Raw genomic sequence first — 14,788 nt, forward strand, 5'->3', positions numbered from 1 at the left:
TTGGATCATATTCCTGCTATGGACATCGATTTTGGAGAAGCTAAGAAGAGAAGATCGCTTCTTTTTGTACGCTATTTAGTCTGAAAATAATTTTTTAGCGGAATAGTGAATACGTAAAAAACAAAACAGATTTAAATAGAGCGTCGCACATTGTAAATGAACTTTATTTTGTAGTTATTTATCCAATGAGACATTAATCAATAACAATATATTTATATATATCGTCTATAGAATACGTAGAGCTACACTATTGGCCAAAAGAAAAATGCGTTTTGTTAATGTTTTCCTTCCAGTCATGTCCCATCCAGGTACACCGGATAGGAATAGTGGGCGGGAAGTAATTGTACATTATACTTTGTATATACCAATGTACATAAGATTAATAATAATTTCGCATTCTTAATAAGCATTTCCCTTCTTACAAGACGAAGTCGGTTTGTTTGTATTAAATTAGTATCTTATAAGTAGACTAGCTTTTCGCCCGCGGCTTCGCCCGCGTCGAGGTCGGTTATATCGCGTTTCCAAGAGAACTCTTCAAAAACTCCTATGTGATGTAAACATCCTATGTTCTTTCTTAAGGTCAACTCTATCTCTGTACCAAATTTCATTAAAATCAGTTCAGTGGTTTAGACGTGAAAGGGTAACAGACAGAGTTACTTTCGCATTTATAATATTAGTAGGGATAATCTCCTTATCAAATTGGCCTGTTAAATAATCATAATTCATTTTAATTGACGCTTGCTAATGTACATAACGATAAAATGTAAAAATAAATCAATGTATGTGGTAATATTTTTGATAAGTAACAATAAGAAATTCTTGAGAGAGCTCTTGATATTTGTGTACATTCAGTCATACGGTACACAAATCGTTTCTTAAAATTAAATTTGCGGAATTATTATAGGGTAAACTAACTTTGGTCGTCAGACTTGAACATACGTAGTACATAGCTTAAAGAATCACTAATTTAAATTGTGTAATACATTTTCAAATTTCTGCAACAAAGATTAAATTACTCTTTGAAGAACGAATTTTGTATTACTTATCAGTTTTAGTATCAGCATTTTACCGAGACCCATCCATAGAGCACTGTTACGCTACGTTCAAAAATGTAATATTATAAACTTTTCGATAAGAAGTCGAGTATCGTCCTCGTGAAACGCCAACCGCGACAGGCAACTAACTTAAATAGCGCTCGCATAAAAACATAATAATCATATTTCCATGTTTGCCACGAAAACTGAAAAGCGTAAACAATACCACACTTAATGGATTAAATAGTTGTGGTTCGCCACGATTTTTTTTTGGACAGACGCCATATGGTGGCGGAGTATACCTGGTCGTGATGGTATAGCACCAATTAAAATTTATAAAAAATCTCTTATAATAAACGTTGTCTATATATGCCTGTAAAAATGAAAAACTTAGTACATCCTAAAAAAGACGCCAGCTGGTTTCCTAAATTTTCATCAAGATAAAATCAAAACAGTTCATGTAAGAAGTTTTGAATTTAAATGATTAAAACTTTGTATAATACTCAAATAAAAAACCTTTATGATTTAAGTACGAAGTACCTACAATTTTAAGGACTTTTTATTCCACCACAGTTTTAACGAATAGAACTTCTCTCGAAACAAAAAAAACAAGTATAAGCGATCATTATTGCAACGGACTGTGATGAAGTCAAAAACAAGGGTTACGCGTTTGACCTTCTCAAAGATCGTTAAGTAGGTTCGAAACTACACCCAACGGTGATGTACGAAACGAAGTTCAAAAGATAAACTTCCTGATATATATAAAGGAGCTAAGTGATTGATTACACCCATAAATGATTTTCTACCAGTAATGAAGCGTTATGTTAATACACAATTAACCGAGAAAAACACAAAAAAAAAACTAGTTGTGAGGCTTTCTCACACAGTGTGTGCGTTTGAAACGGAAATGTCCCAGTCTAAAATCACGTGGTTTTACGTATACTCGATTACGAGTTGATGCTGTATTACTGAAGTACAAAACTCAATACTAATCAAATTATTGATGATCATCCTTATAATTGGTAATTATACACTACTTCACAGTTCACTATTAACATTCCAATCTTATAATTTTGTACGTATGTCAATATTCCTCAGAGTGAGCAAAAATAATAAAAACTGAGATTTTGTTACCAGGCTAATGAAACGGCTAACGTACTACGTAATACGGATAGCACAAAGCCATTTTGTTCGTGGTCGAGTGTAGGAGAATAATAATATAAGTTATTGTTTTATGAAAAGTAAATACGTAAATTATAAATACTCAGTATAAATCCCATGTACTTGAACGTCCGCAGTTAAACAACGTTAATTAAAAGCAACGATATAAATAAATAATACTGTTTGAATAATTACGCCCGCCTTCCTCAACTAAAAAAGCATGGTTCTAACCTCAGCTAAACTACAAAACGTATAGGTTGTTATAAGATCGCTGTATTTAGTCATGGTCATGAATAATATATCATTCCTTCTCACGAGTATTCTTATTAAATCAGACTATCAAACTTGGACACATCTTTAGAGATGTTTACATTTGAAGTCCTGCATTATTATTTCGCATAACTTATGGAAACGATTTCTGTGAAAGTAGAGTTGATTTACCAAACAAATATCATACAAAATTATATTTTAATAGGTAGATACGTAGAAGCCCGTGGTCTCTGAAAAGTAATAACGAAAGTTGTATTACCGTTTGAAGTGCTCCCTTATTCGGTCTTCACGAATGTTATCGGGTAAATTTCCAACCCACAGGTGCCGAGTCTCTCTAACCATCTTGCTTCGAACTCCACATTAGGAATCATTACCCGTTCGCGTCACTACGTGGCATAAATCAATTTTGCACACAATTGTGATTCACACATTTTGATTATTCACTATAAGTGAACCATAAACATTGTACATCCCACAAGTTGCACTTTTTGATAAAACAACACTATCTTTCACTTCACGACATTCGATAATCTCATCACAAAATCCACTTCACTATAAACACACCACGTAATAGACGCGAGCGTACTCTTCGCGACTCTCGAATTGACAGTGGAGCCAGCTTCGACGCGAGTTTGCCGATAAGCTCCGCCTTCTGACCGCTGCCGCGCAAAGTGGAGTAGGGTGGCCATTGAGTTAATTGAAATAATGATCGATTCTTTTTCAAGTACAATATTGATATACCTTTTTAAAAAAGAATACCTTTATTTTATCTATAATTACATACTTACTAATTTTTTTATTTTTAGTATTGAATTTTTTCCTCGAATTTCAATTTTAAACAATAGAAGTAGATATAATAAACAGATTGATATTGAGGGACAAACTCCTTTAAACGATTCCATGGCTTAAAGTGTCATCAAATACGAAAATAAGTTTTTTAAACTTCTAACATCTTATAAAATAATAAACAAACGCATCAATAAAGTGGTCCGCTGGCCAGCTTACCCCGAATGAGTAATCTGTCTCTTTCTGTGTCCGATATGTCGCTCTCGCTTTAACACACGTCCCAACAACATCAGTGTTGCAAGACTAGGAAAATTACTTTGTTTTAAGGTAACTTGCGACGTTGAATAACCAACATTTTTAATTATGTAAATATTTAATTATTAGTTAGCATTTTGAATTTTCATAAATATGTTGCAGAATTGATGATATTACAAAACCTTAGTATTTATGTTAAATTGTTTGATCATTGGATTTAGGTTGTTAGTACTAAAATTTCGTTTCTGACTTCAACAAGCACATTTTGCACCTTTTATCGTCTCCTAGCAACATGAAAATTATGTAACCGACTGTTTACATTTTTAGTAACCAAATACAGTGCATTTGTGAAGCTAGACGTGATAGCTTTAGCGTCGCTTATTGACAAGAAGCTGTTTTCAATTTTTTGAATTAGGAATCAAATCACCACGTTTGTAGTTTGTTGTTAAATACTTATCATATGTGTTACTGTAAAGAACCAACATTGAGCCGGTGTTGACACTTAAAGTCTTCGTTCCGGTACTTTGAAGAGATGAGATCTAAAGACGGTGACGCGGCGACGACGGCAAGTTATCGTGCGTCTTGTTTTAAAGTATTTACAGTAAAAAAAAAACGTGTACCATTGAAACTATTTAAAAGCGACAATAAATTATCTTGTTTCCTTAGTTTATATAGTTTTCCTAGCTTATACTTTAATTTAACTTACAGAATAAAAGTTTTTGCTAATATTTTGCATTATTTAAGACCCTTGTTTTTCTTATTAAAAATTTGAGACTATCGTAAACCGGAAATTATTTGCACGAATTATTTAACGTTATCTTTATTTGGTTTATTTCATGTATGTACTGACACTTTATTACGGTTTTTATGCAACTGTTGTATTATAATTTATTACAGTTGCGTAATTATAAATATTTATTATTAGACATGACAATATTCCTCACGTTCCAAGTTCAAACTGGACCCCGATTCTGCTTTTTAATTGGATTAAATTTTAAACTATTCTAATGTCCGTGAGTGTTCTACCCCGTACTGAATTTCCTGAGTATTTGTGTTGGAAAAATAGTTAGAATAATAAGAAAAGTGCCAGTTTAATCCAATTCCCATTCATTCATCGGCTATTGTAAATAGCAGTATCGAGGCCTTGGTCTTGGTCAAAACCGGCCAAACTAGTAATAAAACAAAGCCCCTTTAATAATGAAACTTAGATCCTGCCCTCTTTTACTGTTTGCCTTATTAAGATTGTTAGCAACGAACTAAGTCGTAGCCCGAACCCGCATGGGGCCCCGAATCTTTGTTCTGGCTGGAGGCTTGGTAAAGGAAAGGAAGAGGTAAAGACTCACCAATAAGTTAGAACGCACTCGTCGAGTCACAAGTTAGCGTCATGAAGAACGAACCGTCGTTCTTCATGACGTTAATTTGTCCAGTTCCAATAGACACCTTGAATTAGGATGCAAAAAGTTCCCATTATACTAATACTAAAAAGAGAAGAAGTATGGAGAAATGTAAGTCTGGAAATGAATGTTTAAATAGCCCCCAGCCTGTTTAAAGAAAAATAAATCTTAGCAAAGGTGGTAGTCTTTTTAGTAGTTTTCTGAATTGCAAACTGTAGAATTATTAGAACGGTAGTGGGATAGCTGCTTGCCGAGAATGCTGTCCAATGGCGATTTCGATCAAAAGTTGTCCGGCTTTGCCACGCGCAGCCCTCAATTCAAAAATGTGCACATCGTATCTGCCTAGTGAGGCGAACGTCCCGTGTTAATGTCTGCGGTTGTCGCGCGAGGTCGCTCCCTCTGTCTATATGCAGGCATTGAGGACCAACCAAAATGCATACAAGCATACCGGACAGTATTGAAAGTAAACAGCACGGACGTCGAAGACCTTGGGCCTGGCGCATTGATTTAAATACCATGATAAAAATTGAACCCTTATTCTATTACCGAATTCTTTATCGATAAATTTTAAGAAAATAGTGACAAAATGAGCGCAAATTCTGATTTGTTTATTACTTTGATCTTAAAAAATATGTCTTTACCTGCTTCCATTATCTTTATATCAATAGATTTAAGCAAATATTTATATGCCAAGTGAGGCGAAACATAGTGAGACTTTTTTTTATTAAGAGCTTTTATATACATTATGTTACCTATGTTTAAACAAATAAATTTATTCTATTCTATTTTATTCCACTGTCCGTCTAATACCAAGTTAGTGATAGGCAGATAGTTAAAATTTTCACATAATATAATGTATTTCAGTACCCCCTATAAAAACAAATAACTTCTGGCTTCATAAATGAAATTATGACCCTACATAAAACCTATTTTTATTTTCATTTTGATTTTCGTTAGCATAGTTGTATGAAAGCCTCAGTGTCGCGAGTCCAATTCACACTCACGTAGTCCTTACTGCGACAAGGTTCTTGCAGCGTAAGCACTTGGTCTGAAGTCTGTGGTTCCTACTTCCTACACTTTACTGTACTGCATTAATATTGGACAGTGTTACACTGGATAGCGTATATGTATACGGATAAAACCGTAAATTGTTCATCTTTATGCTAAGGATATTAAGTTTACAATTGTTACGATTATTAAGTGCCAGCCTTATCCTGTACAGCCTTTAGTGAGAAAGCTGCGATGAATGTTTGCGAGAGATCATGTTACGTTTTCTCCAAGAAAATATGTCGTATATTCCTGTCGAGTCCGTAATGTGGATATCCGAAAACGAACCAAAGTTCAAGACGTCGGTGACACAATAACGAGGCTGAAGTGGAGCTGGGTAGGCCACCTGGCCAGACGAAGTGATGGCAGGTGGACTAAGGCGGTGACAGAATGGTGGCCAAGACAAGAGAAGCGTCGGTCGTCCGGGAGCAAGATGGGTCAATGACATTATAAAGGTCTCGGGTCAAGTCTGGATGAGGCTAGCACAGGACCGTAGAAATTGGCACGAAAAAGGGGAGGCCTATGCCCAGCAGTGGGAGGATAAAGGCTGTGGATGATGATGATATTCCTGTCGGCGGATTGGAAATAAAATGCAATGACATTAACATCGCAAGCAAAGATTGCAACATATTTCATTACACATAAAACGTTGTTTTCCTAGGTTTAGTTAGATAAGTGTTTTTGTGTATTTTATATTAAACTGTTTCGCTTTACCGTTTTCGTGATTTAACTTGCTTTACCACCAAAGAAAAATGTTTTAAGAACTTCCGCCGCTCAGACCCCCAAGATAAAAGCTTCACCTTAGTTTTGGGGACCACTGTTAATGGAATGTTTTATAAACAAAACCGATTTATTTTTTATTTTTTGAAGTTGGTCAACCCAGACATTTGACAGACTGTCATATTTTTTATGTCGTATTACTGATGACAGTGACATAACTATAAGTCACTAGAAAAGTACCAACCAAGTCGGATTTGTAAAGACTAAAAACAGAAAAACTTGTAAATCGTACTCATCAAAGATGTTGTTAAAAACTAGACACGCATTCAGACTTGGTTATTGTCTTCTTAGAAATAACCTATACAGTACTCGGAAGGCAGTTGCTCCGGTCTCTACCGAGGGTATAGTGATTAGTGACAGTTGTGTACAAAAACTGAAACAGTTATGCGATGGTGATAACAATTTCTTAAGGGTTTGTGTGGAAAGTGGAGGTTGTTCTGGTTTTCAATATAAGTTTGATTTGGATAGCAAATTGGAAAACGATGACAAGTTTGTATGTTTTGTACTATGTTTTGAGATGAAAAATTGATGATGTCTGATGATGGCGAGAGATAAATATTGTTAAGATCTTGAACATTATTTTATTCTTGTTGAACTTTTTGTTTCAGTTTACACTCCACCAATGGTTGCGTCTAACAATAAAAAAAAAGTGTATAATAAACTGATACTTTTAGTTCTACAGAAATAAAATAATGTTTTATGTGCTAACGATAGTTATCTTCATTTTATCATAATCATGTTTCTATGGGAATATTAGATATATAGAGAATAATAGAGAACATAATATATATGAATAATTTTGTGAATTCTATGGTTATAAATGTGAAACTGATAATCCAACTTGCAACTGCGTTAACTTGTGTATAAGTTAGGATGTAAATTAATAAACATTAAAATTGGCTTCTGTCAGGATAGTGTTATTCAGCACACACCTCAACACCCTTGACCACATGGAACATGTTGATAGTAGCCACATCATACCAAGTAGTAGAATTTATAATTTAACTCTCTTCAAATTCTATGTATTCTGCAATTTGTTGTGTTGGTTAACTGTATATTTTACTTTTTCCTTTCAGGATATTTGAAAAGGATGGTGTCAAAGTTGTGATTGACGAGACATCTTTAGACTACATCAAAGGCTCAACTGTAGATTACCACACCGAGTTAATAAGGTCTGCCTTTAGAATAGTTCAAAATCCAAATGCTGAACTAGGATGCTCCTGTGGTGCTAGCTTCTCCATTAAAATTGATTAATAGAACTGGCATAATAAAATATATTTATAATGACTGTACAAAGTGATGACAAATGAGTCTTTTAATATTGATTAAGAAAAAACAATTAATTTTGGTTAGGGTATAAACACTAAACTCTAATGTAATATGCTAGACTGGTAAATATCAGCTTCCTGATCCTAGATACTGAAGATGAGCATTCTTGACAGGAAGTCAGGTCGAATAAAAATATTATTTGGCTGCAAACACATTAGTATAGTTGACTGAGTGAAAAAAGGCTATAATTTGTAGTCTGATCTTAACATGGCAGTCAGAGATTTTTTCTTCTTGACAGCAGTAATTTGGTAAGTTTTCGGTAATGATGTAGTATATAATATGCTGGATATTATGTAAGAGGAGTGGGAAAAAATATGGAAAGCAACAAAAAATACCTGTCATTTGCATTAGGATGTTTATTAGATAATATCAAATATCAATTCAATAATATTTTCTAACTTGCTTAACTTATTATTCACCAATATGTATATCAGTATGAGACAAAAAAGTTTTGTATTTACACAAGACTTTTTTAATTTAAAACATCTGGCACATAGCAAATTTTCATGCTATGATTATAATCATAGCATTTTACACTATATTTATTCATTTAGGTAGTTATAAAATGACTGCATCTTATGTTATACACAATAGAAGTAAATTTAATAACATTTACTTTATTTGTTGAAATTTTGTTCTTACTTTAAAAATTGTTCAAGCAATATTGACAATTTATAGTGTAAAAAAAATGGTACATCTAAGAAAAAAACATCAAGCTCCTTTTATAGAATTCTCCTTATATAATAAATGTACTCAGACTTCAGAAAGGATGCATATCTCATGAGCTTGAAACTACTTCTCATTTGAAATCCTAGTTAATTCAATAAAGTGGAGTTCCAATCAGAAACAGCCTAACCAGGTATGCTAATAGCTTCTCATAATTTAAAACTGAAAAATATTAATATTTATGTGTATGTTTTTATTATGTTATTATTAGATATGTGTTTTGTTATACTAGAATTAGGTTTGTTTTGTTTGTGAACTGTTGAAATTAGAAGGCTTTTTTTGTATCATTATTCTGCTTCATAGATATCTAGTCTTAGAGCTTCATAAGTACTCAGGAAATGAAATCAGTAAATTTGTTTATCATAATCTTATTGCTATCACACAAACCAAAAACATTATCCTTGTGACTTAAGATATTGTAATATCTGGTTCGTCTGTGATACATTCTGTAGGATTATATTAACTTAGGAAAATTTAGTTTAAAACATTGTTGTGTATGTAGGAATACAATATGTTTTCTATTAAAGTTGTTTTCGGTTATTTTATTCTTTATTTTATTTCTAACTCTCCCTCCTGTTGTTTTGAAACTTCGAGATATCGAATCTATACTTCTATACTAATATATGAAACTGAAGAGTTTGTTTGTTTGTTTGAACGCGCTAATCTCAGGAACTACTGGTCCAAATTGAAAAATTCTTTTTGTGTTGAATAGACCAATCATCGAGGAAGGCTTTAGGCTATAAACCATTACGCTGCGACTAATAGGACCGAAAATACAATGGAAAATGTGAAAAAACCAGGGCAGGTATAAATAAATCATAACTTATAATCTTCTACCCATGGGGACGAAGTCGCGGGCAACAGCTATTCAGTTGATAAAGAATATTATACAGCCCATGGTGAGGGTACGCTGTTAAACATTTGTATTACTTATATCGACTAAATTCATGATCACTATAGAATGATCGGCGCCCTTAATTCAGAAATAAAACATTGATATTATATGAACAACATGTATTTTGCTTCAAAAATAATCTTTTTAATTATAAGATGATAATTCCTAACGTTATTTGAACAAATAAAAATTAATTAGACGTAAATATTTAATGCGATTGAGATACATTCATAGCAGCCCAAACATTATCCAGTTTGGCTGAAGGCAGAGTGATCATGGATTCATTTTTGTTACTGGAGTTGGCAGCCGATCTGGAATTAAAAATATGTACTTTAGGTCGTTGCTTCTGCAATATGCTCGCAGATACTCTTCTCATGTAACTAGGCAGTCTACGTAAGATTTCTAGAATCTACCTAATATTGTTTTGATAACAAAAACATATGACAGACTTTAAATAAAAAAACTACTCAGCCAAACTTCATGAAAATGACACATGACATCTATTTTACTTTAAATTAAAGAACAATCAACAAAATCGGTCGGGAGACCTGAGGTAAGAAACATTAAACAAAATAACAATTCTTTATGAAGTCGGTTGAAAAGGGTTTTATATATAGAGCATCAGAAATATATCTATCAGTAAATGTACCTACATACTTACTGCTGCAACTCCGAACCGGAAGTGTGGGCATCGTTGATTTTCTTCACGTTGTGTGGCGAGTACCGGTTGTACAGGCCCCAGATGCTGTTCATTAACTTGCTATTGTATTTTAATGGCGATAGCTCCATAACTGAAATGATTATTAAGATAAGTAATTAATTCATGACGATCAGTTTGAAAGCTTAGCTGAAGGTACATATTACAAATTATTCTATTTGTTAAATAGAATAATTTAATATAATAAATAAATTATACTACTGTGATAGGTGCCTAGTTATTTTTTCGCAAAATAAGTTGTTTTTAATGTATTATGTACTATGTACCTTTAGAATCATAGGTACATAAAGTAGTGTTTAATTTAACATTTCTTTTACTTTGCTAATAATACATGATGTACCGACTAAATGAAAGGGTGTAGAGTAAGGTGAGATAGCAAAGCAAGACTTGATTTACAGAATCAGCATACTAACAGAAAGGTATGTACTTGAACGGAATACATTAAGTTGTTAACTTACATGTAGTGTTGAAAAACTTGGAAGATTCGTTGCCTTTGGTCTTATTAGACACCTTCATATCACGCTGGGTGTCGCGGATACGGCCGGCCGAGAATGCGGACGGTGGGATCGAAGCCATTCTCCTATTCTGGCAGGCTGGAAATTAAAACAATAATAAATAGAAGTTTATTTTGTCATTTCATTTTACCAGTAGTTATCGAGTGCGATAATCTAAAAAGCAGCTTCTTATTTTAAAAGTTGGATAATAATATTTATACAAACTCATTTTCTTTTAAAAGAAGGAAAAAAACCTTCATCCGTAGGCATCTTCTAGAAGTTACGAACTAGCGTTCATGCACAACAAAAGCTTCAAAAAAGCAAGCCATAAATAGTTGTCATTCTTTTTAGGAACGATATTTTGTAACTAACTTAGGTATCGAGTACACATATATTAAACTAATTTATATCTACATATTCTACATAAGTTGCTAAGTACCTACCTACCTAACTACCTAATCTCATTTAAAGTTGCCATTTAATTGGCCTAATGTCCTCTCTTATCTATGGTCTAATAAGTACAATAAACTATTTCTCGGAATATAGAGATACAAACTAACAGTTATTGGATAATTGTGGATGCTTACTTATATTGCTTAGTACTCCAAGCGTATAATAGATCATAAGAAATATTAAATAAAAGTAATTACCTTTACAGTTGAAGAAAATGGTTTGGTTGGTCAATTTATTGAAGGCTTCAATCTTGAGGCCTCTAGTGACAGGGCCCCTGCTCACACTGTACGTGTTAGTTAGTTGTATCGTGCCAAGCAGCACCATGAAATCTCGCTATGGATTCCAAAAAGAAAATAAAGAGAGTGAAACACTGAGAGCACTAGAACTCAACTGGATCACAAGGCGTCAAAGATGTGACTGATCAAAATGGCGGAAACATGACCCCTGGAGAAGTTATCAGTGGCCAGCGAGCCAGCGACGTAATGCAGCATTATATCTATGTTCTCAATGTCCACGCTTTTTCAAGATAAGAAGACGTCTTTATGTAAATATTTTGAGCTTTGTCTTAGTAAAAAAACGTCCTTCGTTTAAGTGAGGCAAAAATACATTTTGAGTACAGTTATTAAAAGCGCCGTAATACTACTAAGTTTGATGTTGAGTGTCAGTATTCGTCGGTCTTGAAGGGAACAATTGCACATTATACCAATCCCAATTCTTACTTAGTTAGCAGTCGTCTACCACTTTCCGGGTATCATATATACCCAATCGTGTCGATACTGTTGCTTCGTATAAACCTGATTGCATAAAACAAGTCTACCGATCATATATTTTATACATGTATATACTTGCGGGTCATGGTCCGGCTTTTACTATTCCTAATCATACTTTTCTACTTACTAGTTTAGAAAATATAAAATTGGACACAATCCGAACGTTAGGAAGAAGCAAATTATTCAAAGCCAGTTTGAATTGACATTTCACGATTTGCTGAAGCTAAACCAGATGGTATTAAAAGTCGTGAAATGTTACTGTTCAAATAAGTATAATCACGTCGTAAATTGACCTCTTACTCCCTAATATCAAATTGGGTTCCATAAATAGATAGATAGCGCAGCGAAGAAAATGCTGTTAAAAGTATTTTGTACAGTCGTACAGAAAGTCTTATAGATAAATCTTTTCTCTCGGCCGCTTGGATATTAATTTAATTTAGACACGGGAACTCTTTTGTATTGTTACGTAGAGTTAGGGTTACAAAACGTATTTCTTGTTCAGAAACCGATGCTTCTACGTTGAAACCTTTCATGGGTTGATTTCGGCTCACTATTAGTAAGATTCGAGCTCTCTACTTTAAATTGCGAAATACTTATATTGTAACTCCCTTGGTTTTTAGGTATTTAAATCTAAACTACAATAGGTACCATAGAAATACAATGTTCGAGCTCCATCAATCCGATCCGTCCGATCGGATCAATCCGATGGTTACCATCAATTACCTGATGCAATCGCGTCGCAACGTTCACAGTAGGATTCTGCAGGCGCGGCTAATGACAAGAAGTTAGGTCATCTATTTCTCGCCTTAAAAAATTAAATAGGTAGCCGCTAATTTCTTTTGTTGTTTTAAAAAAGGCCTTTGTTTTTTTTTGTTACCTTAGGGAATAAAAAAGAAGAAACCGCTTTAAAGGTTCCTTATCGCTGACTCTTCTGTAAGTGGAAAACTATTAAAATTCAGTGTGATAAATATTGACCTTTGATTGATAAATCGGACCATAATAAGGTAAATCACTTGGTTTAAATGTTGTACTTACTTCTTATGTGGGTAGAATACCTATAATATCTATTATTTTCTATGTCAGTGTTCTCAGTGGCGGCCTTAGAGGGTGGCGAACGGTGTAATTGCCCGGGGCCTCGCGCCCCATACCAAGTTAGTTAACTAGGTAATTCAAACTAATCTATCTAAAAAAAAAGCTCATTGATTCGTCCGGAACCTCGCAATGGGTAAGGCCGCCGCACGATGGGCTGAAATCAAGCTTCCATAGACTTAGGGACTCACGAAAATTGATGAGCAATTTATCAGAAAATAATAACGGATTTGCAATCTACCACTAAATACAAGACATTTTTCCTCTTTTCGATTTTTGTTTATACCTAATATTTTTAAAGTTATAACGATTTGAATTTATTTTTGTATGAAGAAATTGTATTTTATGTGAATAACTTTTGATTCTCAAAAGTTCTCAAGAAACGGCTTTTGGTATTCGACTGTGCTATTTTTTAGGCAAATTTTCCAATATATCACTTGCTTCGATTTTCTTCGATTTTGGAGTAAATTGATTTTCATTCTCTTTTCCGCACTACCCTTGAGGTAGAGAACTAAGCGCGTTTTTTTTTATCAGTGGTGTCCCCAGGTGTCCCCAGGAGGTAACAGTCTTGTTTTGCATTTTGCACCTTGTAGTAGGAAGGGAACATGTCGACATTTTTCTCTTTGATACTTATTCTTAAAGTATTATATTGCCACTTTGTTAATTTAAGGGACAAAACAAGTCCCAAAGCTTCATCTGGAGTAATTTAGGTTTTTCATTTTTTTCTAAAAGTCTATCTTTTACTTTATGTACATCCTGTAGATTTTTAAGTAGGTGTTCGAGGATTTCAGCTATTCCTTGATTACCATCCTCTCGTAATTTTATAATACATGCATGAGATATTTCCTTTGTAGTCATAGTTGTATGAATATGTTCCGTACGTCTCTTTTTTTGCTTAGGTCCTAATTCACAAAATGGTTTTCTTGGACTTACATTCGTTGACGTGGCAGTAGACACTTTTGCTGGAGATTCATGTACACGTGATGTACTAGGAACAGAGTCTTGGTATCTTTCAAATGCACTTGCAATGAAATCAGGCCAAATTATTTCCGACGATAACCATTCGTTATTATTTTTACGAAACAATACCTCTTTGCTATGAGCACTTTGCCATCTCCTTTGCAGATTATAGCAATATTTTGCACAAAACGCTTTTAAAGCTTTATCGTTTTCATCACTTAACACATTGGGAACTAATCTAGATTTAATAGCACTATATAAAACATTATTATTTTTAAAACTTCCACTTTCCTTTAATAGCACAACAATATCAATATTTGACACCAAATCGAACATTTTTACGTAATAAATAGTAATAGTATTTCAAAAATATGAGGTAGGATAGTGCGTTTATTACGATGTGTAACAACGTACTGAGGGTAATTGTTTTTCAAATGTAACCGTGTCATTGTTTATCGCTGCGCTCATTGGACGACGCGCTAAGAGGGTACCTACACCGCGCTATTGTTTAAAACAAATGACGTCATAAGGGTGGTGTAGAATGCTTACCAATAATTTATTTTTTTGCTATAAGTACATATTTCTGCTATACAACAATAAGACGTGTCAGATTAAACCAAAAACCGA

At 33.8% G+C, this 14,788-nt stretch overlaps 3 protein-coding genes across 7 annotated transcripts in view; 1 reads left to right on the top strand and 2 right to left on the bottom strand.

Moving 5' to 3' along the window:
* The window catches only part of LOC113492996 (protein split ends), an 83,784-nt gene extending 80,660 nt beyond the window's left edge, over window positions 1-3,124 (bottom strand). For 2 of the 3 annotated variants that reach the window (XM_026870776.1, XM_026870761.1), the window contains exon 1: window positions 2,725-3,124. In XM_026870776.1, the coding sequence (XP_026726577.1) occupies window positions 2,725-2,807 (83 nt within the window). In that variant the 5' untranslated portion in view covers window positions 2,808-3,124. The remainder of the gene's footprint in view (window positions 1-2,724) is intronic. The other variant, XM_026870767.1, reaches the window with a different exon arrangement.
* A 3,739-nt stretch (window positions 3,125-6,863) lies between these two features.
* Window positions 6,864-9,326, top strand: LOC113493014 (iron-sulfur cluster assembly 2 homolog, mitochondrial). Its single transcript, XM_026870786.1, has 2 exons — window positions 6,864-7,216; window positions 7,804-9,326. The coding sequence occupies exons 1-2, from the start codon at window positions 6,969-6,971 to the stop codon at window positions 7,979-7,981; spliced, it is 426 nt and encodes a 141-aa protein (XP_026726587.1). The 5' UTR covers window positions 6,864-6,968; the 3' UTR covers window positions 7,982-9,326.
* Window positions 9,327-9,781: 455 nt separating this feature from the next.
* LOC113493096 lies at window positions 9,782-12,074 on the bottom strand. 3 transcript variants are annotated; one of them, XM_026870919.1, is made up of 4 exons: window positions 11,540-12,074; window positions 10,854-10,988; window positions 10,339-10,468; window positions 9,782-9,988 (listed from the first exon to the last, which is right to left on the bottom strand). In XM_026870919.1, exons 1-4 carry the CDS (start codon window positions 11,664-11,666, stop codon window positions 9,886-9,888), a joined length of 495 nt encoding a protein of 164 aa, XP_026726720.1. In that variant the 5' UTR covers window positions 11,667-12,074; the 3' UTR covers window positions 9,782-9,885. The 3 variants fall into 3 exon arrangements, with proteins under 3 accessions (XP_026726720.1, XP_026726727.1, XP_026726735.1); XM_026870926.1 differs by lacking the exon at window positions 11,540-12,074 and adding an exon at window positions 11,144-11,276; XM_026870934.1 differs by lacking the exon at window positions 11,540-12,074 and adding an exon at window positions 11,115-11,272.
* Between the last annotated feature and the right edge of the window lie 2,714 nt (window positions 12,075-14,788).

The sequence above is a fragment of the Trichoplusia ni genome, chromosome 1 (genome assembly GCF_003590095.1).
Source record: "Trichoplusia ni isolate ovarian cell line Hi5 chromosome 1, tn1, whole genome shotgun sequence".
NCBI lineage: Eukaryota > Metazoa > Arthropoda > Insecta > Lepidoptera > Noctuidae > Trichoplusia > Trichoplusia ni.